The 27147-nt window shown below is 45.9% G+C and overlaps 1 protein-coding gene across 3 annotated transcripts in view; it reads right to left on the bottom strand.

Annotated features, from left to right (window-relative positions):
- The window catches only part of Prkcb (protein kinase C beta), a 300299-nt gene that overhangs the window by 27242 nt on the left and 245910 nt on the right, over nt 1–27147 (bottom strand). For all 3 annotated transcript variants that reach the window (XM_048332191.1, XM_048332190.1, XM_048332192.1), the window contains exons 11-15: nt 16494–16585; nt 14431–14493; nt 8473–8611; nt 2090–2170; nt 1412–1519 (exon numbers count right to left, since the gene is read on the bottom strand). In XM_048332191.1, coding sequence (XP_048188148.1) covers nt 1412–1519; nt 2090–2170; nt 8473–8611; nt 14431–14493; nt 16494–16585 — 483 coding nt within the window. The remainder of the gene's footprint in view (nt 1–1411; nt 1520–2089; nt 2171–8472; nt 8612–14430; nt 14494–16493; nt 16586–27147) is intronic.

Below are 27147 nucleotides of genomic sequence, written 5' to 3'. Positions count from 1 at the left end.
ATAGATCAAGATACATTGTATTCATAATCTGTGTTGTTAAATGACAACTCCTTTGTACCACTAGTTAGGGATCTTATTTTTTTTTTTTCAAAGAAAGAGGAAAACAAAAGAAAAGATTGTCAACCGATTAGTGAAAGATGCTAAGCACTGAGAACAGCTCACGTGTGGCTTCCCAGCATAATCTTAATCTGTTGTGGTCAGAACCCAAAGTTTAAATGAGGGGGATGGGTAGGGCTGTGACAGGCTCTTTCCGGCTGGCTGGCACAGCTGTTTCCATTTAAGCCAAGACTCCCCTGGATGCTGGATTGCCCCAGCTTCTTTTACCAGCACCAGCTTAGATGGTCATCTGACTGGGGTCAAGAGGATCAGGGAAGGAGGCAGGCAGGAGCCAAGCATGGTATCCCAAGATTGAGGCCCACACCACCTGTTTCTTCAGACACACAGGCAAAGACCCAGTATTGTAGCTAGGCTGTGCCCCCGAGAGCCTTGAGAACAGCATTAGCAGTGGGCCATGTTCCCTTAGAGCCTGCTGGCATTGCTCCCCCAATTCCAGCAGAGCTGAAAATCACTTCCTGTGGACAAGCTGTTGAAAGGCAGCGTTTTTGCAAGCCGCAGGAGGAAGTTTTCAAAATCCGATGCCCAGACATCATCTCTGGGGTCGAGGCTGAAGTTCTGTGCACTCAGAGAAATCCCTTCAGGTCACATGACAGCTACAAGAGGAGGCCTAGCTGTCCCTCTTAGGGAAATATATGAGGTCCAAGGTAAGACACTGAGCCCAACCCTTACCTGTAAACATGTGCCCTGATTTATCGATCTGTCTTTCTTTTTTGCCAGTCCTGGGGCTTGGGACTCAGCCTGAGCACTGTCCCTGGCTTCTTTTTGCTCAAGGCTAGCACTCTACCACTTGAGCCACAGTGCCACTTCTGGCCTTTTCTGTTTATGTGGTGCTAAGGAATTGAACCCAGGGCTTTATGCTAGGCAAGCAATCTATCACTAAACCACATTCCCAGCAATCCCGCCCCCCCATTTCTTTACAGGTACAATTTGTGTGTTTATACTGTGAGTGTTCAACTCTGCCTCTCCTCCCAGCCATTTTATATGTGTGTGTATGTGTGCATGCATGCGCACACACATGCACTACGGGAGTGTGGGAAAGATCAGAGCTCATTTTCAGCACCCTTTCTGTGTCAATCACACCTGCTATTTTCTTAGAACAGAAGTTATATGCCAGTAGCACGCAGGGAGGAAGCCAGGCAGGTTTGATTTCCGAGGTCTCCTTGGAGTAGGGGGCGGGCCTCTCACGTGGGCAAGCCATGTGGGAGATGGAGCTCATGCTCCCTCCCTCCGTGGACGGGGCATGACCGACACTCCTGTGAACGGCAGCTTTGACCCCAGGTCTGAAGGGACTCACCCCTTTGCAGATGGCCACGGCTTCCTTGGACATGGACTTGGGGTAAGCCACATTGTGCTCCATGATGGACTGGAATAGCTCATCTTCATCTTCCCCTTCAAAGGGTGCCTGTGGGGCAGACAGGAGGGTGGGAGAAGGAAAGGTCTCTCTGACCCCCCCCCCCAGCTACTCCTAACCATGGGGTGCCCCTCTGCCACTCAGCGCGAGATCACATGCCACAGTGTCTAAAAAGATGGACCTGGCCAGGTGCTGGTGGCTCACGCCTATAATCCTAGCCACTCAGGAGGCCGAGAGCTGAGGATCAGAACGTGAAGCCAGTCCAGGCAAGAAAGTCTGGAGGACTCTTGCCTCCAATTAACCACCCAAACAGCTGGAAGTGGAGTTGTGACTCAAGTGGTAGAGCACCTACCTTGAGTGAGAAGGCTAAAGAGCTAAGGGACAATGTGCAGAGCTGAGTTCAAAGCCCCAGTATTGGGTATTAGTGCACACACACACACACACACACACACACACACACACACACACACAATGGACTAGAATAATCTCAAAGCCAGGAAAATCACAAAAACTCAAGATTCATGAGCCGTTTGGTGCTGAGTGCCGACTTTCTTCTCAAGAAACCATGAGGATGGGGGAAGGGAAGCCTTTCCTCTTACACACCACCGAAAATTCAGTTACCTGCCCAGCCAGCATCTCATACAGCAGGACCCCGAAGGCCCACCAGTCCACCGACTTCCCGTAGGGCTGGTAAGCAATGATCTGCAAAACAGAGCATCCGGTGTTGACAAACCCATGGATCTGAGAGGTGGAACTCATGGCTTTCACGGTGGGAGGGGATGGATCTGGGGGAGAGGAGGAGGAAGAGAGTCCCCCCACATGCCCTCCATCTAGTGTGGAAGATCACAATGACGGGCACGGTTCCACGTGCAACAAGCCAGAGTCGCCAAGAGCAGACAGGAAGGATGAGGCCCAGCCGAGCTACTTCCTCTTCTGAGAACCCCAGGTAGCCATCTGTGCGCGACACACTGCCTTTTCAAGTTCTGAGTATGCTGGATTGTTTGGTAAATTTTGGAACAGTGTGTATGGCATTTTATTTTATATTTTTTAAAAAAGGAAGGCTATTTTTAATTCTCATCGCACAAGGTAGGACATTTGTACAATAATGCGAACATACTTCACCCTACTGAACTAGGTACTTTGAAATGGTTCAGATAATAAATCTTATGACACGGTGTTATTTTAATCCCCATTAAAAATAAAAGAGGTGTTTTCTTAAAAGCACAGTAGTAGACATTTGTGACTATTTAGGAATTAGAGAGAAGCTGAAATGACTAGAATGAAAATCACCTGTAAAATCCTTTGCCAAGAGAAAAATTTGTTCTATCTCCTTCCAGATTCTTTTTTATGAACATGTATTTCATTTTGTATCCATGTTTTTTCTTTTTTTTTTTTAATCAGTCCTGGGGCTTGAACTCAGGACCTGAGCACTGTCCCTGGCTTCTTTTTGCTCAAGGTTAGCACTCTACCACTTGAGCCAGAGTTCCACTTCTGGGTTTTTCTGTTTATGTGGTACTGAGGAATCGAACCCAGGGCTTCATGTATGTGAGGCAAGCACTCTACCACTAGGCCATATTCCTAGCCCTGTCCATGTATTTTACATAAGCATGAGCAGTGAATGTATATTTAATAAGGTCTGCTTTACTTATTTTGTTTTGCAGTACTGAACTCAGTCTCCCCTCTCAAACCCCACCTGCTAGGCAGGCACTCTAACACATGGGTCACACTTAGCCCTTTTGGCCTTAGATTATTTTTCAGATGAGGTCTCATGCTTTTTCGAGGGTTGGCCTCAAACTAGGATCCTCCTATCTCCACCTGCTGAATAGTTGAGATTACAGGTATGCACCACCACACTTGGCCATCTCATGTGCTGTTTTAAATCTTCTCTACTAACATTTGTTCAGTGAATTAGATATTTGGTTATCTGTCTATTTACCTCATTTCCATCAGAAGTAGAATTAGTGGGGCTGGGGATATAGCCTAGTGGCAAGAGTGCCTGCCTTGGTATACCCGAGGCCCTAGGTTCGATTCCCCAGCACCACATATACAGAAAACGGCCAGAAGCGGCGCTGTGGCTCAAGAGGCAGAGTGCTAGCCTTGAGCGGGAAGAAGCCAGGGACAGTGCTCAGGCCCTGAGTCCAAGGCCCAGGACTGGCCAAAAAAAAAAAAAAAAAAGAAAAAAAAGAAGTAGAATTAGTGGCTCAAAGGGTATATACAGTCTTAAGAGTTTTGATGACAAAATGTAGATTGACTCTACAACTGTCTGTCCTTTGGTGCACTGCAGTGAAACCCAACTGTGTCACAAGGGTGAAGAGGTGACTCAGCAGAGGTCAGGGGCTGAGGTTCGAGGGTCAGGAGGTCAGGATTCTGGCTGCAGTCCCAACATCAGTGACCTGGGGGACCATCACTTAACATCTTTAAGTCTCAGGGCTGGGAAGGTGGCCTAGCGGTAGAGTGCTTGCCTAGCATGCATGAAGCCCTGGGTTCGATTCCTCAGCACCACATAAACAGAAAAAGCCAGAAGTGGCACTGTGGCTCAAGTGGTAGAGGCTAGCCTTGAGCAAAAAGAAGCCAGGGACAGTGCTCAGGCCCTGAGTTCAAGTCGCAGGACTGGCAAAAAACACAACAAAAAAAACTGTTTAAGGTTTGATTTCTTCTTCAATGAGGTGAATTTACCGGAAAACTCTGTCAGAGGATTTTGTGAGGATGAACGGGGCACACGGAGTCTCTCACAGTGGAACCCTCACAATGTTGCCTGTTTCTAGATTCTTCTCTATAACAGTTGCTGCTCAGTTTGCTCAATACAGAATTCTGGTGCAACCTTGGCCATAAAAGAAATGCCTCTTTCTCAAATTTCACTTCCAGCTCAGCTTCCACTACAATATTAGAAATGCAGAAATGTTGGTGAATGAACATAAAATTTTGGATAAGAGGAATAAATTCAAGAGGCTTGTAGTAGAAGATAGTGACCGAAGTTAACAACAATAAATTGTACATGTAAAATTGATTGGCTAGAGTCCAGCTTTTTTTTTTTTTTTTTGGGCCAGTCCTGGGCCTTGGACTCAGGGCCTGAGCACTGTCCCTGGCTTCTTCCCGCTCAAGGCTAGCACTCTGCCACTTGAGCCACAGCGCCGCTTCTGGCCGTTTTCTGTATATGTGGTGCTGGGGAATCGAACCTAGGGCCTCGTGTATCCGAGGCAGGCACTCTTGCCACTAGGCTATATCCCCAGCCCTTTTTTTTTTTTTTTTTTTTGGCCAGTCCTGGGCCTTGGACTCAGGGCCTGAGCACCATCCCTGGCTTCTTCCCGCTCAAGGCTAGCACTCTGCCACCTGAGCCACAGCGCCCCTTCTGGCCGTTTTCCATATATGTGGGGCTGGGGAATTGAACCGAGAGCTTCAAGTGTAGGAGGTAAGCACTCTTGCCACTAGGCCATATTCCCAGCCTAGAGTCCAGCTTTTAAGTGTTCTCACCTCCAAAAGTCTATGAGGATGTACACATGCTAATTAACTTGTTTTAGCCCTAACGCCTGTATCCATATGTCAAAACTTGTTGCATGCAATTGACATATATCACCGTTGTTTGTCAATTCAAACTAAACAAACAAGGCTGGTTGCCAGTGACTCCTGCCTGTGATCCTAGCTATTCAGGAGGCTGAGAGCTAAAGATCATGGTTCAAAACCAGCCCAGGACAGGAAACTCTGTGAGGCTCTTATCCCTAATTAACTATCAAAAAAAACCTAGAAGTAGAGCTATGACTCAAGTGGTAGATAAAGAGCAACTAGACTTGAGTTTAAAAAGTTCAGGGACAGGGGCTGGGAATATGGCCTAGTGGTAAAGTCCTCGTCTCGTATACATGAAGCCCTGGGTTCGATTCCTCAGCACCACATATATAGAAAAAGCCAGAAGTGGCACTGTGGCTCAAGTCGCCGAGTGCTAGCCTTGAGCAAAAAGAAGCCAGGGACAGTGCTCAGGCCCTGAGTTCAAGCCCCACGACTGGCAAAAAAAGAAAAAAAAAGTTCAGGGACAGCACCCAGGCATAAGCCCTAGGACAAGCACAAAAATAAGTAAGTAAATAAGTAAAAAAGTAAGTAAACAAATAAGTTAGTTAAGTAAGTAAATAAACATATAAATACATAGCTAGCTAGCTAGTCAGGAACCAGTGGCACATGTTTGTAATCCTAGCTTTTCAGGAGGCTGAGACCTGTGGATCATGGTTTGACCTTAACTCCAGGCAGGAAAGTCTGTGAGACTCATCTGAAATTAACCAACCAACAAAACCAGAAGTAAAGCTGTGGCTCAAGTGGTAGAGAGATAGCCTTGAGCAAGAAAAAAAAAAAAAAAAAGGTCAGGGACAGCACCCCTGAATTCAAGCCCCCAAGCTGGTACAAAACAAACAAACAAACAATAAAAATAATAAATGCACTCCAAGGAGCAGTGTCTACAAGACCCAATAACAGGGAGCGAGAGCATTTCTCAGTGGAAGTGTCTTGGCACATTTAGGGTTGTTCATGTCTTACTGGAGTCTCATGACACCCCTCCAACTTCATCCTTTAACAAAAGAAAACAGGGCCCGCAGAGGTCATATAGAAGCTGCCAGATGTGCTGTGGTTGGTTAACGGCAAAACCTGACCAGCCACAGATTCGGGATTCCTTCCAATCCAGGGCTTGGAGGTGGGGGAGGAGGTGCTCTCCCAAGATGCTACACTCATAGGCCTTGGGCTCCAATGTAAACTACCGGAAACCACGGATCCAGTGACCCCCAGAGATGGCAGTTTGGTGGAGCTAGGGTAACACTGGACATTTTCAGAGCTCCCTCTCTGACTCTTATGTTTAGACCATCAGACTCATAATATATTCAGAGTCGTAGAGTGTACCTCAATTAGTTAACCCAATGGCAACTGAGTAAAGAATATCACACAGGGAAATCTCCCAGACCCTAGTCATGAGTTACTTAAAAAAAAAAAAAAAAAAGACTCAGCCCTATAAACTTAGCTAGTCAGTAGTCAAAGCCAGCCTGGGCAGGGGAATCCAAGAGACTCTTATCTCCAATTAACTACTAAAAAGCTGAAAATGGCACTGTGGCTCAAAGTGGTAGAGTACTAGCCTTGAGCACAAAAGTTCAAGCACAGTTCAAGCACCAGGACCGGCATACATGCCTACACAAAAAGATTACCTTATTATGACTCAGTTAATATGAGAATATATTTACCTTGTAGAAAATATAAGTAGTAGCCAGAAGAAGCAAACTTTCCCTCTTATCCTTAGAGGTCAGCAGTGTGATAAAAATTACTCTGCAATCTCCCAGGTGTTTTTTTTTAACATGTAAAATTATACTTTTACATGCATAATTACCCATGCAAAGGACACATATAGCACATGCTATGTATTACTGTTTATATGCACAAATAGCATCATCTTGTATTTATCATTCTGTACAGGATTTTCTCCCCCTCTTAACAACATGCTTAGAAGCTCTTTCTGTGCCCACACATCAATATCTCACCTTCATCTCTACTGAGGGATGCTGCTTCCAGTCTGTCCATAAAGATGGACTCATCTTTCTAAGAGCTGTACAGTATTTCCTAACATGAGTGCACACTGGGTAAGTTACTTCTTCATTGACAATCAGTGAGATTGTCTCATGTTTTTCATTGTCGGAAGCAATGCTGAAGTGAAGGTGAGAAGGAATACTTCCTTTTCCCCAAATGTGTGTGTACGTGCATACATGCATGTGTACCTAGATGTGTGTGTATATGTTTCTCTTTGTGTGTGTGTGTGTGTGTGTGTACACAAGATTCCTGAGAAGGCACTGCTTTGGTATGCCATATTGTTCAGTTTCATGGAGAAATCTTGTGCCATTATTATGTATCAAGTTACTGATGGACACACACACATACACACACACACACACACACACACACACAACGAAGAACCATTCTCGAGCACTTCTTTCGGAAACTGTATCATATGTCCAATTCCTTTCCTAAAAAAAAACCCCATCTACTACCAGGTTGCAGCATGCTGCTTTTCCAAGCACCAGTTCAAAGGGTAAGGCAGAGGGGGCCTCTGGGTTTGAGTTGGCCACATTGGGAGATCTCTATTCATTGGCCATTCCTTTAGGAAGAGAGGGAGGCTCACGCCTGTAATTTTAGCTACTCAGGAGGCTGAGATCTGAGGATCGCGGCTCAAAGCCAGCCTGAGTAAAAAAGTTCATGAGACTTTTATCTCCAATTAACTAGCAAAAAGCTGGAAATCCTGGACACTGGTGGCTCATGATTGTGATGCTAGCTACTAAGGGGATTGAGATCTGAGGATCATGGTTCAAAGCCAGCCTGGGCAGGAAAGTCCATGAGGCTCTGATCTCCAATTAACCAGAAAAATGCTGAGAGTGCAATTGTGGCTCCAGGGGGTACAGCTACCAGTGTTGAGTGAAAAGCTCTGGGACAGTGGCCAGACCCTGAGTTCAAGCCCCAGTATTAAGGACAAAAAAAAAAAAAAATTCTACTCGTTCATATTCATCTCCACCACACACACACAAAAAGAGGGATTCAGAGTTTGTCAGGATTCATCACAACTGCTACATACACAGAGCCGGGTTCCTGTGTCATATGTCAGCCCCGGGAAATCTGTTCCCTCTCTGTCTCTCTCCCAACAAACACTTCAGTGTCATAATTAGGAGGTATCGTGTGGCTGGGAGCCATCACAGCTTGACAAAGAATGTTACTGATATGTGTTGGATGGCTCTTTTTTACTGATGTGCTGGGTGGTTCTTTTGAGTTTTATTTAAAAATGTCTCCCCAGCCCCCCTCTCCCCGCCCCTGGTGTATTTTGGGCTTGAGCGGCTGGATGAGTGCTAAGCTAATTTGCATGTGTGATCCCAAAAGAACAACGGTGGAGTATAAAGTGAAGACCATGAGGCCCAGGCTGCTGGGTGCCACTGCACCCTTCCCCCATCCCGCCCTCACACATGCCCCCTGGGCCCCAAGTCCCCGCCTGCTCTCACCTCTGGGGCAATGTAGTCCGGGGTACCGCAGAAAGTCTTGGTGGTCACCCCCTCCCAGATGTTCTCTTTACACATGCCAAAGTCGGCGATCTTGATGTGTCCCTCAGAATCCAGCATGACGTTGTCAAGTTTTAGGTCACTGGAGCGGACATGAGAATTGGGGGATTTCGTTAAATGCCGTTTATCTATTTCAGGCCAACCAGCTGCCACTCATTGTACATCACATCATCCACCTGGGCCAGGTGTTGCGGGGGCATGAAGGCCGCTGTACATCAGCCTTTGCCCTCAGCACTTGGCTATCTGGCAAGGAGATTTAAAACTGGGCAGGGGAGACACTGATCTCCAAGTGTATCCTTTATTTGTTTTAGATTGATGGATAGATAGACAGACAGATAAATATAGGCAGTCTCCTGGTTTGGCCCAGGCTAGACTCTGGCAGGAACCTTCCTACCTCCACTTCCTGAGCAGTTGGGATTATAGGCATGAGCCACTGGCACCTGGATTCAGTGTTAATACTTTGTTTCGACACCAGGGAACCAGGGTGACCCCTGGGTAAGATGTGTCCCAATCGTAACTTAAGATGAGGACATTTCCTAGAGATAAAAATGTGCACAGCTCAACATAGAGCTCTCCTCTAAATCATCTGGACTGGGCTTTGGCTTTGGAGTTTCTGCCTAGTCTAGCATCTTATAGGAGACTGTATTATTATTTCTTTGAAAACCATCGTTCAGAGCATAACAAAATGAACACCAGGAAGCAGAAACATGTATTGTCAGGAGGGAGATGGAGGGGAAGGAGGGCAGATAAATGGAGAGAAAAAGGGGGGGGGGTGAATATAGTCGCAATATTTGACGTATATATGTGAAAATGAAACCAGGTAGCATAGCTTGAGGTGATAAGCTGGTGGGGTTGGGAGAGATGGGGGGAAATGATGGAAATGTCAACCCTGATCAAGAGGCGTTGCATTCCTAAACTGATATGTTGAACTAAAACCCCTTTGAACAACTACTTAAAGATAATTTTTAAAACATTTTTCAAAAGAAAACCCACCCTCTATCAATTCTTGACCCATGCAAAGTGGACAGTGTTGACTTTAACTTTTGACTTGAGGAGTGGTCATTTGGACTGTCCTTAGCCAATGGGAGGATTTTATCTTGCTGAATGGAGGAGAAAGTGCAGGACCCAATCTGGGACCACAAAAACCCTGCCAAGCTCCCTTCCCCCCCTCCCACGGAAGGTGGTAAAGAAACCTTCCCATCCTTGGAGTCCTTGCCTCCACCCAGGACTGAAGTCAGATCTGCCCCTGGGCTTTCCAGAGACGGCAGCCAGTATCTGTTTGGCCAGCTTTAACATATGGTAGTTTGAATTGAGTTGCTGGCCTCGGTTCCAACTTCAAGGACACAACCTGTAAATAGATCCTGATTCACCCACGGGAGGTCCACTTGCTCTGATTGGCACTGCAATATTCCCTTTCTGGGGCCGATTGGCGCTGTCCATGGTACTGGCCTCATAGCCAGCGTCTATGCTTATGTGCAAGCCATGGTGCTCTTCCTATGCAGCTTGGAACTTAGAAATGCTTACCTAGCAACGTGCTTCAGCTAAGCCCCTAGATCCTTTACCACTGTGATTTTAATCAGCCTGCCACCCCCTCTCAGCCTGACCACATGCCCTGAGACAAGCAGGTGGGTCAACTAGAGAAATGATTTAAACACAAAGTCATCTAATATAGAAAAAGAGACTCAGGTGTCAAGAGTGAGCAGGTCTTAGAGCTGGAGGGCCCCCTATTCTATTCATTGCCATATAGCAGTGCTTAGGTATTGTACTCTCTTCTTTTGTTCCGTGTACTAAACCCTGGTTCCTTCTTCAAAGGGGAGCTGGAGCAATTGTTCTCATTTGCAGAAATCCATTGAAGGCAGAATCAGCACAAAATTACAGAGACAGTGATCAATAAGTCAGACATGACATCTGACAGGCAAGGGCATTCTCCCATCCTCCAATGTGTCCAGACATGATCCTCCAAAAGGGAAAAGGGAAGGGGGAACTAACTTATTTCCTCATCCTCCTTCCTTAACAACAGTCCAGTTAAGTAAAGAAATAAATGGAGGAGGGGGTGACCTGTAAAACTTTTAAAGAACTTATCATCTTGAAAGCAACTCATTTATCTTATATTATGCAATTTTCTACAGGTTTCAAATTCAAGAACTCTAGTTTTTAATTTTGTGTGTGTGTGCTGGACCTGAGGCTTGAACTCAGAGTGTGGGCACTGCCCTTGAGCTTTTTTACTCTAGGCTAGTATTCTACCACCTGAGTCACAGCTCTGCTTCTGGCAGATAATAGTCTCATGGACTTTCCTGTGCAAGCTGGTTTTGAACTATGATCTCCGCCTCCTGAGTAGCGAGGGTTACAGGTGTGAGCCACCAGTGCCAAGTTCACTGTAGTTGTTTTATTTTTTTGACAGCCAGCAACAGAAATATTTTAGTAACTTTAATACAAAAGGGAGCCTGTAAAAAGTCATTGGGGGTACTCATGAAGTCTCTGAGAAGCTTGGAGATCTGGGCTGGGGCCTCCACAAGCCAGGACAAGACTAACTGCAATTCAGAAGTGGTCCATTGAAGATGTCACCAATGCTTCTATTATACACAAACACCACCTCTTGCTCCAGAAAGCCCCAATCCTGGACTCCATGTTGCTGCCACGAGCCACTTCAGCTGCCTCTGGAAACGGGATACCACTGAAGACTATTGACACTCTTGGGTCTGTGGCCCTAGCTTGGTCTCCAGCTTCTGACTTGAGGTCTTAGGTGAGAAGGACAAGGTTTCCACATCTGAATCGTGAGCTTGCCCTTGCTACGGGAAGGCCATGCTTGTAAGCCTCTGGCATTAGTCCATTGGGACAGTAGCAAATGGGCTCTGTTCTCACATACAAACAGGAGGCACTACTATGCTGACCAGCTTAAAATGCTGGTAAAACTATATTAACTCACCGGGCATTAGTGGCTCATGCCTATAATCCTAGCTACTCAGGAGGCTGAGATCTGAGGATCACAGTTCAAAGCTAGCTTGGGTAGGAAAGTCCATGTGACTCTTTTCTCCAATGAACCTCTCAAAAACCAGAAGTAGTGCTGTAGCTCAAGTGGTAGAGTGCTGGCCTTGAGCACAAAGAGGCTCAGGGACAGTGCCCAGGTCCTGAGTCCAAGCCTCATAACCAAAAACAACAACAACAACAACAAAACCCAAAAACCTAAAACAGGAAGAAGAAAAAAAAACACCAGAAAACCAAAACACATACTAACAATGGAGGATGAAGCTGGGCCCCAATAGCTCATGTCTGTAATCCTGATTACTCAGGAGACTTAGATCTGATGATCATGGTTCAAAGCTAGCCCCAGCAGGAAAGTCCATGAGACCCTTATCTCCAATTAACCAGAATGTCAGCCTTGAGTAAAAAATCCAACACTGTTCGGTTGTAGAATTTGGCTGGCCAATGGCCTAACTCCATAAACAATGCTATCCCAAAGGCCTAAGATCAAACCCCAGGATTGGCAATAATGATAATAATAAATAATAATAATAGAGGATGAAAGAGGAAATTTGTAGATATTCTAGGAAAAAGAAAACTGGAGTAGATGTGATCTTAGAACCTAAAGCGTGCATTGTTGGGTTTTAGAATCCAGTTGGCCCATGGCCTCACTCCCCAGTTCCCGGCTCTCTACCCTGTTCCCTGCTAGATGGAGAAGAAGCCCCCAATCCCCACCCCATTTCTTCTCTGGCTTCCCATCAAGGGGCTGGGGCTCATTGAACATATGTACAGCTCCACACTTTCATGTTCTTGAGAGCCCAGTTGGTTCTAGCCTTTTGAACCTTTTGGAGCACATCCTGCATGGAGCCAAGGACCTCATGGCAGCCCTGAGGTGACCACTGTGGAGAGTTCAAGGTCACCCAGGACCCTTGCTGCACTGACTGGTGAAGTGGCCACCAAGGTCGTTGCTCTGCAGCTAAGGGTGTGTCCCATGCAAGGTAACGATGCCGGTGGAGGTCAGAATTCCTCTCACTTCGATTGTCAAGAGGCTCCTGGGGATGAGTCAGACTCCCACGTTCCAATGGTGCTCACTGCAGGATGCACAGTCACTGAGGGCAAACATGGGCAGGGTGACCACGTCATTTAACACTGACATTCTTCTCCTCTCTGCTTTGTGTTGCTGTTGTTGTTGGCTGTGGGGCTTGAACTCAGGGCCTAGGCACTGTCCCTGAGCTTTTCTGCTCAAGGCTAGCACTCTACCATTTGAGCCACAGTGCCACTTCCCGTTTTCTGGTGTTTCATTGGAGATAAAAGAGTCACACGGACTTTCCTTGCCAAGCTGGCTTTGAACTGTGATCCTCAGATCTCAGCCTCCTGAGTAGCTAGGATTAGAAGCGTGAGCTGCCAGTGCCCAGCTTCCTTCCTGCTTTTGTACCTCTACAAGAATACCCATGATCTGGGTGAAACAACTCCTCTTCCTGACCTTCATTCCTGCATGATCAGGAGAGAAAGGTCGAGACACATTCCTCCCCTTCTGGATTTCTTAACACCACTTCTAGGAGAGATGGGAAAAAACCTCAGGACTCCAGAAGTATCTCTGCAAGGGCCCCAATGTCTGTTACCCCCACCTTCCCTGGCACCCACAAACCCACCACCACTATCTGCCTTGAAACCCTGCAACTCCTTTCATGACTTTTGGTCCCATGTCCTTGGTGCGGTAAGAGGCCGGAGGCTTTGCATTCACCCCAGCCTCTGCAGGCCTTCATTGGCTTGCTCCCTGCAGAAGGCTGGCTGGCCCTGCACACCTCGCACCAGCAGCAAACCCTGTGTGATCGTTCTCCACAGCACTCCTGAATAAACTTTTATCATTGATGTATCTTTCTCTCACCACTAGAGTTGAAACTCCACGAGGGCAAGACTTTCCACCCGTTTGTCTTCCTTGCTGGATTCCCTCTGCTCAGTATGTCACAGCCTCTTTCTGTGTGTGTCAGTACTAAGAATTGAAGTCTAGGCCTCTAGATCTTGCTTGGCTTTTCCCACTGAAGGCTGGCCTTCTACCACTAGAGCCATACCCTTACTTCTAGCTTTTTGCTAGTTAATTGAAGTTAAGTGTCTCATGAACTTTTTTTTTTTTTGGCTTGGGTTGGCTTCAAACTTGATCCTCAGAGTAGCTAGGATTACAGGCATGAGACACCAGGGCTGGACTTGTCATTGTTTCTTGATAAGTATTTGCCAAACAAATACATGGAATGGGATTCATGGCTGTATACGATCTTTTAACTAGACCCTCCCCCACAGCGAGGGCCATATGGCAGCCTGCCAGGTTGCATAACACAAGTCAGCCCAAGTCCCCAAGCCTGAGCAGTGTTGTTCCAGGAGATCTAGATGCCCTGGACTTGCTAATGAGCCGCAGCCTCCAGCTCAACAGTGTGCCTTGTCTGAAAGATAAAATGTGATGACTCATCCAGCTATGATCATACACTTGCTCCTCCAAAGCCCCAGCAAATGCCAACTTCTGAACTTAATCCTGCCTTTCAGAGCAAGCCACTCCGAGATCTACTGCAGAAAAAGAAAGTTTCATCATAATTAGAACCCTCTGCCAGCCAAGATTCTTTATTTCCTCCAAATGTGGGGTCTACAGGCACAAGAAAGAGGTGTGAGGACCTTCTAGGTGAGCTGCCTCTGTTGGAGGTCCCCACTCATCATGAGTGACACAGTCCATGGAGATTGTTCTATCAGCCTACAGAGCTATCCAAACCCTGCCAGGACAGCGGGCAATGCTTCCTGCAGGAACACACGTCCATGTGAATACTGGAAGATTCCTCCCCCAGTATGGATTCCAATTTAAAAAAAACAACACAAAACAGTTGAAGAAAAAGGCAGAGGAGGGAAAAACCAAGGGAGATGATAGAGAAAGGGAAAAAAAATTTGCTTACTTACCGGTAAATGATTCCTTTGCTCTGTAAGAAGAACAGACCAATGGCAATTTCTGCAGCATAAAATCTGAAATCATAATCAACAACAATAACAAAAAGAAGTGATGGATAAATTCAAGGTCATCTTATGCCTGGTAATTCTCCAGAGTTTAAGACAGCATTGAGTCAGGTACAAGCCATTAACATCGAGCCATGGATGGTCAGCTACATCACTCATGAAATGCTGACTGTGGGTGGTGGGTAGCAAGCAGGCTGTCTTGAAGCTGCCCTGGGGGTGGGATGGGTAGGAAGGGTAATTTGTGACCATTGCAAGCTACAATATCTTAGTAAGAATGGTTAATCTTCTGATGGAGGTTTACCATCTACCTAGAATCATCTTATTTCTTTTTTGGCCTGAGAGCAGGACTCGAACTCATTACTCAATGCTTTCACTCATTGGCTAGTGCTTGACCAACTGAACCACACCTCCAACTCCCCTAATGTCACTTTAAGCATCATCAGATTTAATCCTAATGATGACCCCACAATGTAGGTACCAATGGGACCTCCTGCTCTTCAAATAGGTGATGGAGACTTAGATGAATGCTTCAGAGAAGCTTGGTCAAATACGTAGCCAATGAATGGCCCAGCCAGGACTGGAAATATGTCTGAAGTGTAAGCTCTCAATGAAGGGCCACCAGGAAGGAAAGAGATCTGGAGAGAACCAGAGGCCCAGTTATACCACTAGGGGTTGTGCAGAAGGCAGCTAGGCTCTGGAATGATGAGGTGGGGATGGGGTCCTAGACAAGCCTTGGGGATTTCTGGAAAGGGGCAATAGATCTTAGAAAGTTTTTCAGGAGAGTGCTGACACTCATTCCCACAGTTGGCTGCATTCTCATTCATCCACAGGGTTAGATTTAAAAAGAAGAAGAAGGAGGAGGAGAAGGAGATGGAGAAGAAGGAAGAGGAAGAGAGGAGGAATAGGAGGAGGAGGAGGAGAGCAGGAGCAGCAGCAGGAACAGAAGAAGAAGAAGAAGGAGAAGAAGAGGAGGAGGAGGAGGAGGAGGAGGAGGAGGAGGAGGAGGAGGAGGAGGAGGAGGAGGAGGAGGAGGAGGAGAGAGGAGGAGGAGGAGGAGGAGGAGGAGGAGGAGGAGGAAGAGAGGAGGAGGAGGAGGAGGAAGAGAGGAGGAGGAGGAGGAGAGGGAGGAGGAAGAGGAAGAGGAAGAGGAGATAATGACTTTGGCTGGAGACCGATGGGGACAAAATGGACTTAGCAGGGGAAACACAGTCCTGGACTGTTTTCTATGGCAGGAACCCACAGACCAGTTTCACATACTGTCATCCTTCATCTCCCTTGAGTGAAGGCACAGGAAAAGGAGAATCGTGCAGGAAACAGAACATAAGCAAAACATGTGGGTCAGAATTCTCTGTCAGCCTTAGACTGGCTCTGAGCAAGTTTCCCAAACCCTCTAGAGCTCAGTTTCCTTGTTTGTAAAGAGAGGCAGCAATATCTACTTCTTGGCATTGTCCTCAGGAGTCAGTGTAATCCTGTTTGTCAAGCTTAGGGCCTGGCACATGGTAAGCCCTTGATAAATACTAGCAAATGAACAAGCAAAACCCTCAATAACATTCACTAAGGAAGCCACAGACCTTCCTCAGGAACCAGAGACAAGAATTAGAGTGAAACAGGGATGGAGGCATGACTCGGTGATACCACACCTGCCTAGTAAACATAATACTCTGTGTTCAACCTCAACTTCCCCCTCTCCCTCTCTCTCTCCCTCCCTCTCTCTCTCTCTTTCTCTCTCTCTCTCTCACACACACACACATACACACGCACAGAATTAAAGACAAATAGCAAACGAGAGTGGAGCTGAATCTTCATGTTCTCGGCTGGTATCCAGGAAAAGCAAGAGGCAGAATACCTTTTTTCCTCCTAGATAAATATTTCTCACAAAGAAGAAGCCTAAGATATACTTAAAAATCCTTCTCTGGTTAAAAAAATTAAGAAAAGAAAAAAGAACTACCAAAGAAAATAATAAGCCACCCATGCAGCCCCCAAAAAGCAGCATGTGAGCTCCCCCTTACACAGCATGGGGCTCCTTGAACCGGCCAACTTGCTGGATGTGGTACATGAGGTCACCCCCATTCACGTACTCCATCACAAAGTACAGGCGATCCTGGAAAGAGAGAGAGAGAGAGAGAGAGAGAGAGAGAGAGAGAGAGAGAGAGAGAGAGAGAGAGAGAGAACTGTAAAATCAGCAGCCTGTAGGGTCTTGGGTTTGAAACAGAGAATTAGCTGAGATCAATGATGAAATCCATCCGGATTCTGACACCCGCCTAATGTGTCAGGCCTGATGTTACTAAACCATTATGTCACCAGACAATGTGAAAGAGTACAGGAGGACCCCAAGCCAGTTTTTAATGAATAACTATAAGTTGAAATCCATTTGGACTTGACAATGTAAATGAGCTCATTCATCTGTGACCTTCATTGGTATTATTTAGGACCAGATTCAGGGCCATTGTAAAAATTAATGATATTACAGGCCATCGGGAGCCATGCAAGTACAGTGTTGACCCTCTCGTGGTGGTTCACCTCCTGGTATTTGCGTTTGGTACAAGACCTTCTAATGGTGAATAGAACCAGCTAAGTATGATGCATGGATCTGGGGGACAAAGTCATAAAAGACCTCCCGGCTTCCTCCCTGCTCTTTCTAGGATCACACACTCTGAGGGAAGTCAGCCGCCATGTTGTAAGGAAGCTCAAGCAGCACCATGGAGAGGCCCATGTGGCAAAGAGCGGAGCCTCCTTGCCAAAAGCCAATACCTTCCCCCCAGCCACTCAAGTAAAACAACACCAATCCTCCACTCAGTCAAGCCTCGAAACTTGAGGGCTAGTAACTTGAATCTTCAAGGAGGGCGCCAACCTGCCCCCCAATAATTTGACCTACAGAAACTGAAATAATCATGTTTACTGTTAAAGAACTGAGTTTTGAGGTTCTTATCATAAATAACTTTTTTTTTTAAAGGATGACAGGCACCACTGGCTCATGCCTATAATCCTAGCTAGTCAGGAGGCCGAGATGTGAGAATCACAGTTCAAATCTAGCCCAGACAGGAAAATCCATGAGAATCTTATCTCCAATTACCCACCAAAAAAAACCCATTAAGTGAAGCTGTGGTTTGAATGTAAAACACTAGCCTTGAGTCGGGGGGGTGGGGGAGACCTTAGGATAGGACCCAGGCTGAATTCAAGCCTCAGTATTGTCATAAAACAAATCCCCAAACCACAAAAGATGGCATAAATCATCAGAGAGCTTTGGATTCTATGCCACGCTCCTTGGTGTGAGGCTTTTGCCTTACCTCAGGCCCAAAGACATGGGGCCAAGTGGCCATGAATCAAAATCTCTAAAGCCATAAGCTCCAAAGAAACCTTCCTATTCTTTTAAGTTGTTTTCCACAGGTATTTTGTAACCGTGACAGCAAGCTCACCATCCAAGAACATACTCCTATAGCACCAGAAAGAGAAATCTGTACGCTGTTCAGCGAACGTTTTACTTTTGGAGTCTTTTGAGGAATATCCTGATCCCCTGTCAAGGCTGCATCCTCCTTAACTGTGTAAGCCTGTTCGCCTGGCACGCAGAGGGCCAAAGAGCACAAGTTTCCATGCCCAAGAGGCTGTCTTCAGGAAAGCAGCCTGTCTCCTCGGAGCAGGGATGGTTTTGGGGAGATGATTTAGCATCAGGAAAGGTAACAGCAACATCTCAGCTGTCGTGTGGAGGGAGATAAAATGAGACCAAGGGCTGCCATCGTTCTGAGAAAGGATCTACCTACCAATGGCCTTTTCTCTGCCCGTCAAAGGATGTTTGCTGAATGACTGAATAACTTTACTTCTCCTTGGAGACCTGAGTCCCCCAGTGTAGGTTTCCTTGCCCCTTCATGTTCTTCTCCCTTGGCTCATGGCGGCAGGGTCTGCCACAACAATTTGTAGTTTCTAAAGTCCTCCTCATGTTCTCAGCTTAAAAAAAAAATCAACCACTTCCTCTAACCCACCTGATCTAAATTAGGTCTGCTTGCTACATTCTTTCATGAGCCTCTGTGGGCTCATTTCCTCTGCTCACATTATAATTTGTAATGATATGTTTAATGGAATGTCAGTTTATTCCATCTATTTATGCACTCATTAATTAAATTTAAAAAAATATTCACAGGGCCTCCTGGGTACCAGGTGATAATGTGCTAAGGATAAAGCAATGAACAAGTTAATAAAAATCTCCTGTCTTTACCTTTCATTTTAGCAAGAGTGATATAAAGACAAAACTAGACATAATAAATGGATTGTATAGGGTGTTTAGAGGTAATAAGTACAATAGAAAAAACAAAGAAATGAAGGGAGATGGGTGTGTTGGCTGGATGAGATGGGAGAAAACACATCCAACATCAACAAAAAGTGTTCAGGATAAACCTTGGGAAGGTGCCCAGCAAGGGACTAAAGGAGGCAATGGAGGCATCTTTGTGAATCCTGAGAGCAAGGCTCTGAGGTGGGGGTTACTGAAAGTCCCTGAGGCCAGGGCACAGCTGATCTGCTTTAGGAATGGGTGAGACTGGAAAGAGGGAAGACAGGAGACCTGGTGGGAGAGGAGGCTTGAGCCCTGCTACGGACTCGGGTTCTATCAGACATCACAGACGAAGGCAAATTTGAGTTTTTAACCCTGTAAGAGATGGTATAGCACCAGATATGGCTGAAAGTTCCACAAAGCCAGGGACGAGATACAATTTGTTTACCACTATGGACACAGAACTCACCACTGTTCCTGACCAGAGCAAGCCAAGGAATGGTGTCATTAACTGAGTGAGTGAATGAGCAACCCCAGAGGTTGCTTTGGGGGCGATCCAAAGTCCCAGTCATGATTTTGAAGGCTAGAAGGAGACCCCTGATCCAGATGGGTGGGCTTTGGAAGATGACCTTCTAGCCTTCATCTTTGTCTCTTCTCAATGACGTAGCCAAGCATCTCCATCAGAGAGGCCAAGGGGCTCAAGTAAGACCCTCACAGTGCTTCAAATGCACATAAGATGAAAAGGAGATACCCAGGCAGCGACGTGGACAATGTAAGCCAGGTCCTTTCTTTGCAAACTCAACTTGTATCTCCCTTTCACAAATAGATCATCAAGACAACGTGGTGGGTCAGCTTTTAAAAGAGGACAAGAGAAGAAAAGAAAATGGAATAGGAATGCTCGACTCCACCACACACAGTGATGCTAAGCACAATTTTGTGGAACGTGGCTCGGGTGATGTTTATGTGCTGGCATGGCTAGGGTGCCATGGCAAAGTTAGTTGGGTATCAAAAGATGCAAAGATCCCTGGGCATTGGTGGCTCACACCTGTAATCCTAGCTACTCAGGAAGCTGAGATCTGAGGATCATGGTTTCAAGGCAGCCTGGGCAGGAAAGTCCATGAAACTCCTATCTCCAATGAATTAGCAAAAGCCAGAAGTGGAGCAGTGGCTCAAGTGATAGAGCACCAGTCTTGAGTGTAAAAAAAAATAATAAGCTAGAGTCTGAGGTCCTGAGTTCAAATTCCAGAGCTAGCACATACATTAATTAGTGTAATTAATTTTAAAAATGTCCCTTAAAGGGGTTGGGGATATAGCCTAGTGGCAAGAGCGCTTGCCTCGTATACATGAAGCCCTGGGTTCGATTCCCCAGCACCACATATACAGAAAATGGCCAGAAGTGGCGCTGTGGCTCAAGTGGCAGAGTGCTAGCCTTGAGCAAAAAGGAAGCCAGGGACAGTGCTCAGGCCCTGAGTCCAAGGCCCAGGACTGGCAAAAAAAAAAAAAAAAAGTCCCTTAAAATGCATCACATTTTATCTTTCACATATGTAACAGCCCAGAGTGCATTTGTCAAGTGCATATCAAGTGTCTAATCATGATAATAACTACACCAATAAAATAAAGCTACCCATCTTCGGGACACTTGACATGTAATTGCATTAAACATTTTATGTTTTTTGTCTCACAACCCAAGATGATAAGTATTATTGTCATTCTCCCATCTTAAGAAATGCAAAGTCAAGCTCAGAAAGGCTAAGCCAGTTGCCTATGGTATTTCAACCAGCAAACAGCCCCGCCAGGATTTAAACCTGGGCAGCTTAGTTCTACACTGGCATTGTCTCATGATGTATTTGCAATGAGTGAATCTGCCACGTATGGTTCTGACCTAGACACTGTATGGATACCTGCGTGAGCCTTCCCTTCAAAGAACTTCTAGTGCACAAGCAAGGAGAACCAAAGTCGAAATGCATCCATTCATTGGCCCATCGATCCACCCACCCACCCGCCTACCATCTATCCATCCATCCATCATTCACCCACCCATCCAATGACCCATCCATCCACCACCCATCCAATGACCATCCACACACCCACACACCCACCCATCCATATATCCACCCATTCATCCATCTATCCATCTATTCTTCTGCACACGAACCCATCCATCCACCTACCCTCCATCCATCCATCCACCAACCCATCCACATACACACACACACACACACACACACACACACACACACACCCATCTACCCATCTATCCACCCACCCACCCACCCACACATCCCATCCATCCATCTATCATCTATCCACACATACACACACACCCATCCATCCATCCATCCATCTACCCACCCACCCACCCCTACCCATCCACCCATCCACCCATCCATCCATCCACTCATCAACCCACCCACTCACCCATCCATCCATCCATTCATCCATCCATCCATCCACCTACTCATCCATCCATCCAGAGCTGGTAGATTACAAAGAAAGTCAAGTTCGCCTGTTACTTATTGAAATGGCATGATAATGTCTGCATTCCAAATGCAAGACAGCTGAAATCCTCGCAAAGGTCCTGCACATGTACATGGCAGAATGCAGACAGCCAGAACTCCTGACACCCAGCCCCTGGTTCTTTGGGTGGTTTATTTTTTTGTTTGTTTTTTTTTTTTTTTTTTTTTACAGAAAACAAATCCCCAAAATAGCATCTGTCTTTGAAGAGAACCAAAACACTTGCTTTTAAAAATTATTTTTAAAACTAGCAGATGGCATTGGCCACCGAGAGAAAAGTAAGGAAGAGATTTTGCTTGCTTGATTTCTGCTTGGATTCACTCGGCTTGCCCTTCAAACTCATGAGCCGGAACCCCAGCATCAGAGATAGCTGCCCTTTAGGTGAGGTGCATGGTCCATTTCCAGTGGAAACCGTATATGGGGAAAGCCTGAGACGTGTCAGTCGCGAACTGCACTGTGCTGGCTTCAGTCCACCGGGCCTCGGCTATAAGATGGGATGGCTGGCCGGGTTCCTATGCTCATGCCTATAATCCTAGCTAATCAGGAAGCTGAGATCTGAGGATCACAGTTCAAAGGCAGCCTGGGGAAGGTAAGCATGAGATTCTTAAACACCCAAAGAAATTAGAATTGGAGCTGTGGCTCAAGTGGTAGAGCAGTAGCCTTGAACAAAAAGCTCAGGGACAGTACCGAGGCCCTGAGTTCAAGCCTGAGAACCAGCAAAAAAAAAAAAAAAAAGTGTGACTGGTTTCTCACTGTCCTTTCTCTGGACAACACCAGCAATGTCCCCTGTGCCCAGGCACAAACCATTGCCTGACAGTCAACAACGCCCATTGGTGGGGATGCCCCCACATGCAGATAACACCAGATTCATTGCCAAACAGCAACGATCACTTTAGTCAGCTTATGAACGCATATGTTTTTAACCTTTACAAGTGTATTCATCTTAATGGATAGGGTGCAAACTATAAAATAATCCCTTCATCACTGCTTAAGAGAGAGATTAAGCGGCACAGCAGCCAATGCAAGGCAGGGTCATGGCTGGGTAGGACCAGATTAGGGCTGAGTAGGAAGGAAAAGGAATTTTAGTCTCCTCCCAAATGGCCTCAAAAATCATGACTTCGTTCGTCTGCTTCCTCTACCAAAATGTACTTCTTTAGAAAGAATATTTTTCTTAGAAATGTACTGTTGTAAATTGAACACAATTATTGAAAATGTTTTGTAACACTCCATAACCCAACTTCATAAGTTTTGTCTCTTTCTAAAAAAAAAAAAAAAAAAAGTAAGGCCAAGTGAAAGTGGCTGACGCCTCTAACCCTAGCTACTCAGGAGGCTGAGATCTGAGGATCATGGTTTGCAGCCAGCCAGGGAAGGAAAGTCTGTGAGCCTCTTATCTCCAATTAACTGCCAAAAAGCTGGAAGTAGAGGCATGGCACTAGCCTTGGGCACCCAGGAACAGCACCCAGGCTCTGAGTTCAAGCCCCAGGATGGGAGAAAAGAAATCAAAAAGTATTTATTCAGTAACAATTTGAGGTCTAGCTTTTGGCTCTCTCACCCTTGCTGTGTTTTTCTAAGGAACTCTTGTCACAACTGAACACTTCAGCTCTCATCTCTCAGGGCTGATGAAGCTTGACTTATATTTCTAGTTTCTCTCTCTCTCTCTCTCTCTCTCTCTCTCTCTCTCTCTCTCTCTCTCTCTCTCTGAGCCCCAGTCAGCTCCAGCTGGCTCGGGGATGTTTCTATGTGGGTGTTTCACTGTCATCTCCAATTAAAAGCTCAGAAAGGCAAACTCCCCATCTTTCTCTCCAAACCAGCCAGTCTGTGAAACCTTCAAGTGCCTCCCCCAAATGGTGATTTTTGTGATTCTTCATTGCACCAATCCCCGCAGCCTCTATGCCGAAAGGGATGTCGTTGCATCTTAATTCCTCCTCTCCTTCATCTCTCAAATTCAATCAATAGGTTAATAAAATTAAATGGCTGTCTGGTACCACATCCTGCACAACAGCCAGACAGAATTTTTCAAGTGGGGAAGATGAGGACAGTTTGATTTAAAATGCTGATGGGGAGGCCCGGATGGAGGCAGGGATTGGAAGAGATGATCCACTGAAAGTGGAGGCTAACCTGGTGCCTGTGGGACAGACTTGGAGACACCTGCCACTTTTAATAAAATACTACAGACAAAGCAAACCAACCACGTGGGAAGTTCTTGTAGCACACACTAAGGCAAGCTTCAGGAAGAACTTGTCTAAGGATCTTCAAAGCTAGCCAGGGAACATATCCTATCCATATGTGGCTTCATTTATTGGACAAAGCCATCTGCTTCTGTTTTGAGAAGCCACAAAGTGCCATGATATCCTTTGTTATCATCAACTGTCCCTGGGCTGAGTCCTAGATACACTGGACGCTTGCTCTGAGGCCCCAGACTCTCTTGCCTTTCTAGAGAGGGCAGGACCATGAGAGCTTCCTTTCCGTGTGGGATGCTTCTAAGCTACAGCAGGTGATGCATGGTGAGTCTGTGCAAATTCACGTATGATCAGGGACATGTGTCCACAAACCACTTCCCTTTCTTGTATATTTTATAGCCTTAGGGTTGCCAGCAGAATCAAATAACTGGTGCCCCTCTACCTTTTTTTGTTTCAGCTTTCAAAGCCTTCCATGTCTCTGTAGAGACCAAAATCCTTAAGGGCGACAATCACCTCTTTTCTTTAGATCTCCCACATTTTTGGTAACCATGGAGAAAGCAGAGAGAACCAAGCTGTGTCTATCCCTACCTGCCCTAGCTCCACACACACACCTCTGGTTCCTTTTCTGCAGTCAACATTCCTCACATAGTTTTCAGTTGAATAGAGCCTCTGTTCGTTGGACTGCCAGGTCCCCACTGGCTTCCTCTCCTCAGAAGAACTGAAAACCGTATTTGTTCAGTTAGGCTACATCCACTTTCAACCCCGTTAGTTTGCATGGGTTCAGGGTGGCACTGCTAGCTGACATGAACCCTTTTGGAGGGTTTCAACTGACTTCCTTGCAGCTGATCGGCAGCTGATTGGGCTCCACGTGAGCCCATGACCCATGCTAAACCAAACAGGATCTCTTTCCTATGAGTATGAGTTGGAGCTCAGGGTTTTGATGGATGAGCAAACTACAAGGGGCTAAAAGGGGGCCATGGTTAGGAGCCACAAGGAATCAAGAAAGGACAAAGACCATAAGTCTATGTTAGATTACTTTGAAGATACAAATTCTAGTCCCTCAAGAGGCTCAAGTACACCTTTGCCTTGTTTTACACACACACACACACATACACACACACACACACACACATTGACAAGAGCTAGTTTGATGGGACAGGAGTGATCTATTTCCTACAACCCAATCCTCTTTACCCAAGACATCTACCAGACCTTTCAGTTACAAGGCCACTGTCTAAGGCCCACAACATTCTTGGACATGAGTGCTAACCCAGACTGACCTGAGTCACCAGAGACCCCAGGGGACACACTGAGGACCCAGTGGCCACACTGTCAGAATGGAGCCCACTCTGAGCAGGAGTGGTCCGAGCCCCCTTCTACATCCTCCCCTGTGTGGCGGGTTGATGCGTTTCTCCCATCATGCCTTGCAACTGAATTATTTGCTGGGCCACGCCAGCAAATTTGGGGAGGAAGTCACTTCTGTCCTCCAGTGACTCATAAAATCTAATTCTATTTAAAAAAAAAAAAGGAGGTGCATATGTTCAATTGAAAAGAAAACAGTTAAAATAGATGTTTTGCTGAAGAAACTTAACTGCCTGTGCCCACTGGCAGTTGGGAAATTGCAATGGATGTGCCGGGCAGACAATTGTCCCTAAGAAAAACCACAAGACGATTGGAGGAAATAGAAGTCTTTTCTGCCTCTGGAGCAAGTGCCCCAGCCAGCTCGAATCGTGGAATTAACTTGCGTTTAATGTTTATTAGAGTTTACCTGCTGTAGCTTTTAATCCTCCCTTATTATGCTTAAAGATGATAAAGCCAATATTCAGAACTCGCTAGTGACTTTTAGCAGACCTAATAACCAATAATCATACGCTTAGCCTAGGCTGCTTTCAGGACAATTTTCCCGAGCCCTGAAAACCAACCAGTTCACCTAATGAATACTTTTCTAAAAATCCAACCCCTCTATGAAAGCTTTTACATCTATTTGAGTATTAACTTTGCCATCTTGTGGCACATTAAAAATATTTTAAAACTGCATTATTGTAGATATTTCTCAAATACTAATTTCAAAGAGAAGACTCTCCCTAAATCAAATCAATAATTTGATTGCTCCATACCCTTTTCTGATTCTTATACATGTGTGCATTCAATTTAATACACCTGGCACAATAAAATAGAATTTGTTATCTACATTTTCTGGTAACATCATGCCATACCTATTTTTGTTGTTGTTTGCTGAAAGTGTTTAAACCAACATAAGAATGTTTCTGATGCTTTTCTAAATAACTTAAATTTTTAAAATTTGCATCATTTTAAGAAAAAAATACTGCTGGATATCTCTTTTTACTCATCACTTTTGAACACCCTGAGGATTAAACAAAAAAGTCCATAAAGGCTCTTTCGTCTTCAAAATTCTAAGTCTCCAGAAAAAAAAAATGTTTAAAAAGTATCGAATTTGAAGCATGTTGTACAAAATTTGTCATTCTCTTAAAGATAGCAGAATCCTGAAGGAATTCAGGGTCATGAAATACAAAATGACAATCTGTTCAGGCTAGCCCAGCCTTGTTCCCTCTCAGATGGGAGGGCAGTCCGCCGCCCCGGGCATTCACGCACACTCTCTAGCCCTTTGCATTGCTTTGCCCCCAGATAGCCTCCCTGGCTGCTCTGGTCTCTGCTCAAATGTCATCTTAATCAAAAATAGCATGTCCCTGCTCAATGCCTCCATCTCATTCTCTCTCTCTCTCTCTCTCTCTCTCTCTCTCTCTCTCTCTCTCTCTCTCTCTCTCTCTCTCTCTCTCTTTCTCTCTCCATTTCTCCTTTTGGATTGCTATTGTCATTTAGCTGTCTCCCCCACTGGAATATATATTCCACAGGAACGGGGACTTTTAATCTCTTCTGTTCAGTGACGCGACCCTAATGGGAATGGAGCTGAGGCCTGACACATTTAGTTCAACAGATAAATATGTGTTGAAATAGTCAATAGGCATCGGCACCCTCTAAATACCAGCAAGGATGCAATGACTTTTAGGATTCCGGCCCCACTGCCGCTCTGTCACACCCATCAGGGTGGGGGGTGAGGGGGGGGTCAAGGGGATCAGATAAAGGAAGGATGATAGAATGAGTCCAGGACCACCTCCATGGACGGGCCTGCCTTTAAAGGAGGAGGGTGTGGCTCTCCTGTTCCTCCTAAGCCAACATCATAATGGCTTGCCTCTATAGGTGGAGCTTCCTACACATTGATATCTCACATGGAGAAAAATCTTACATACCTTGTAGAGCGATGGTCTCACAGTATACAGAACAGCCAAAGGGCCACTGGGAAACGTGGGCATGCGTTCTGGGGCTTCCACCTGACCCGCATGTGACCTAATCCATGTCATCTTTTTTTTTTTTTTTTGGCCAGTCCTGGGCCTTGGACTCAGGGCCTGAGCACTGTCCCTGGCTTCTTCCCGCTCAAGGCTAGCACTCTGCCACGTGAGCCACAGCGCCACTTCTGGCCGTTTTTTCTGTATATGTGGTGCTGGGGAATCGAACCTAGGGCCTCGTGTATCCGAGGCAGGCACTCTTGCCACTAGGCTATATCCCCAGCCCCCCATGTCATCTTTTGGGGAGATCAACAGAAAGGTGGAGCACACCTCCCTTGCCTGTGAGGATTACATGTGATTGTGAAGATACTTTGAAAACCAGTGATGACTGTATGGCGTTAAG

Source organism: Perognathus longimembris, chromosome 23 (genome assembly GCF_023159225.1).
Source record: "Perognathus longimembris pacificus isolate PPM17 chromosome 23, ASM2315922v1, whole genome shotgun sequence".
Classification (NCBI taxonomy): domain Eukaryota; kingdom Metazoa; phylum Chordata; class Mammalia; order Rodentia; family Heteromyidae; genus Perognathus; species Perognathus longimembris.
This window is presented reverse-complemented; position numbering and strand designations above follow the sequence as displayed.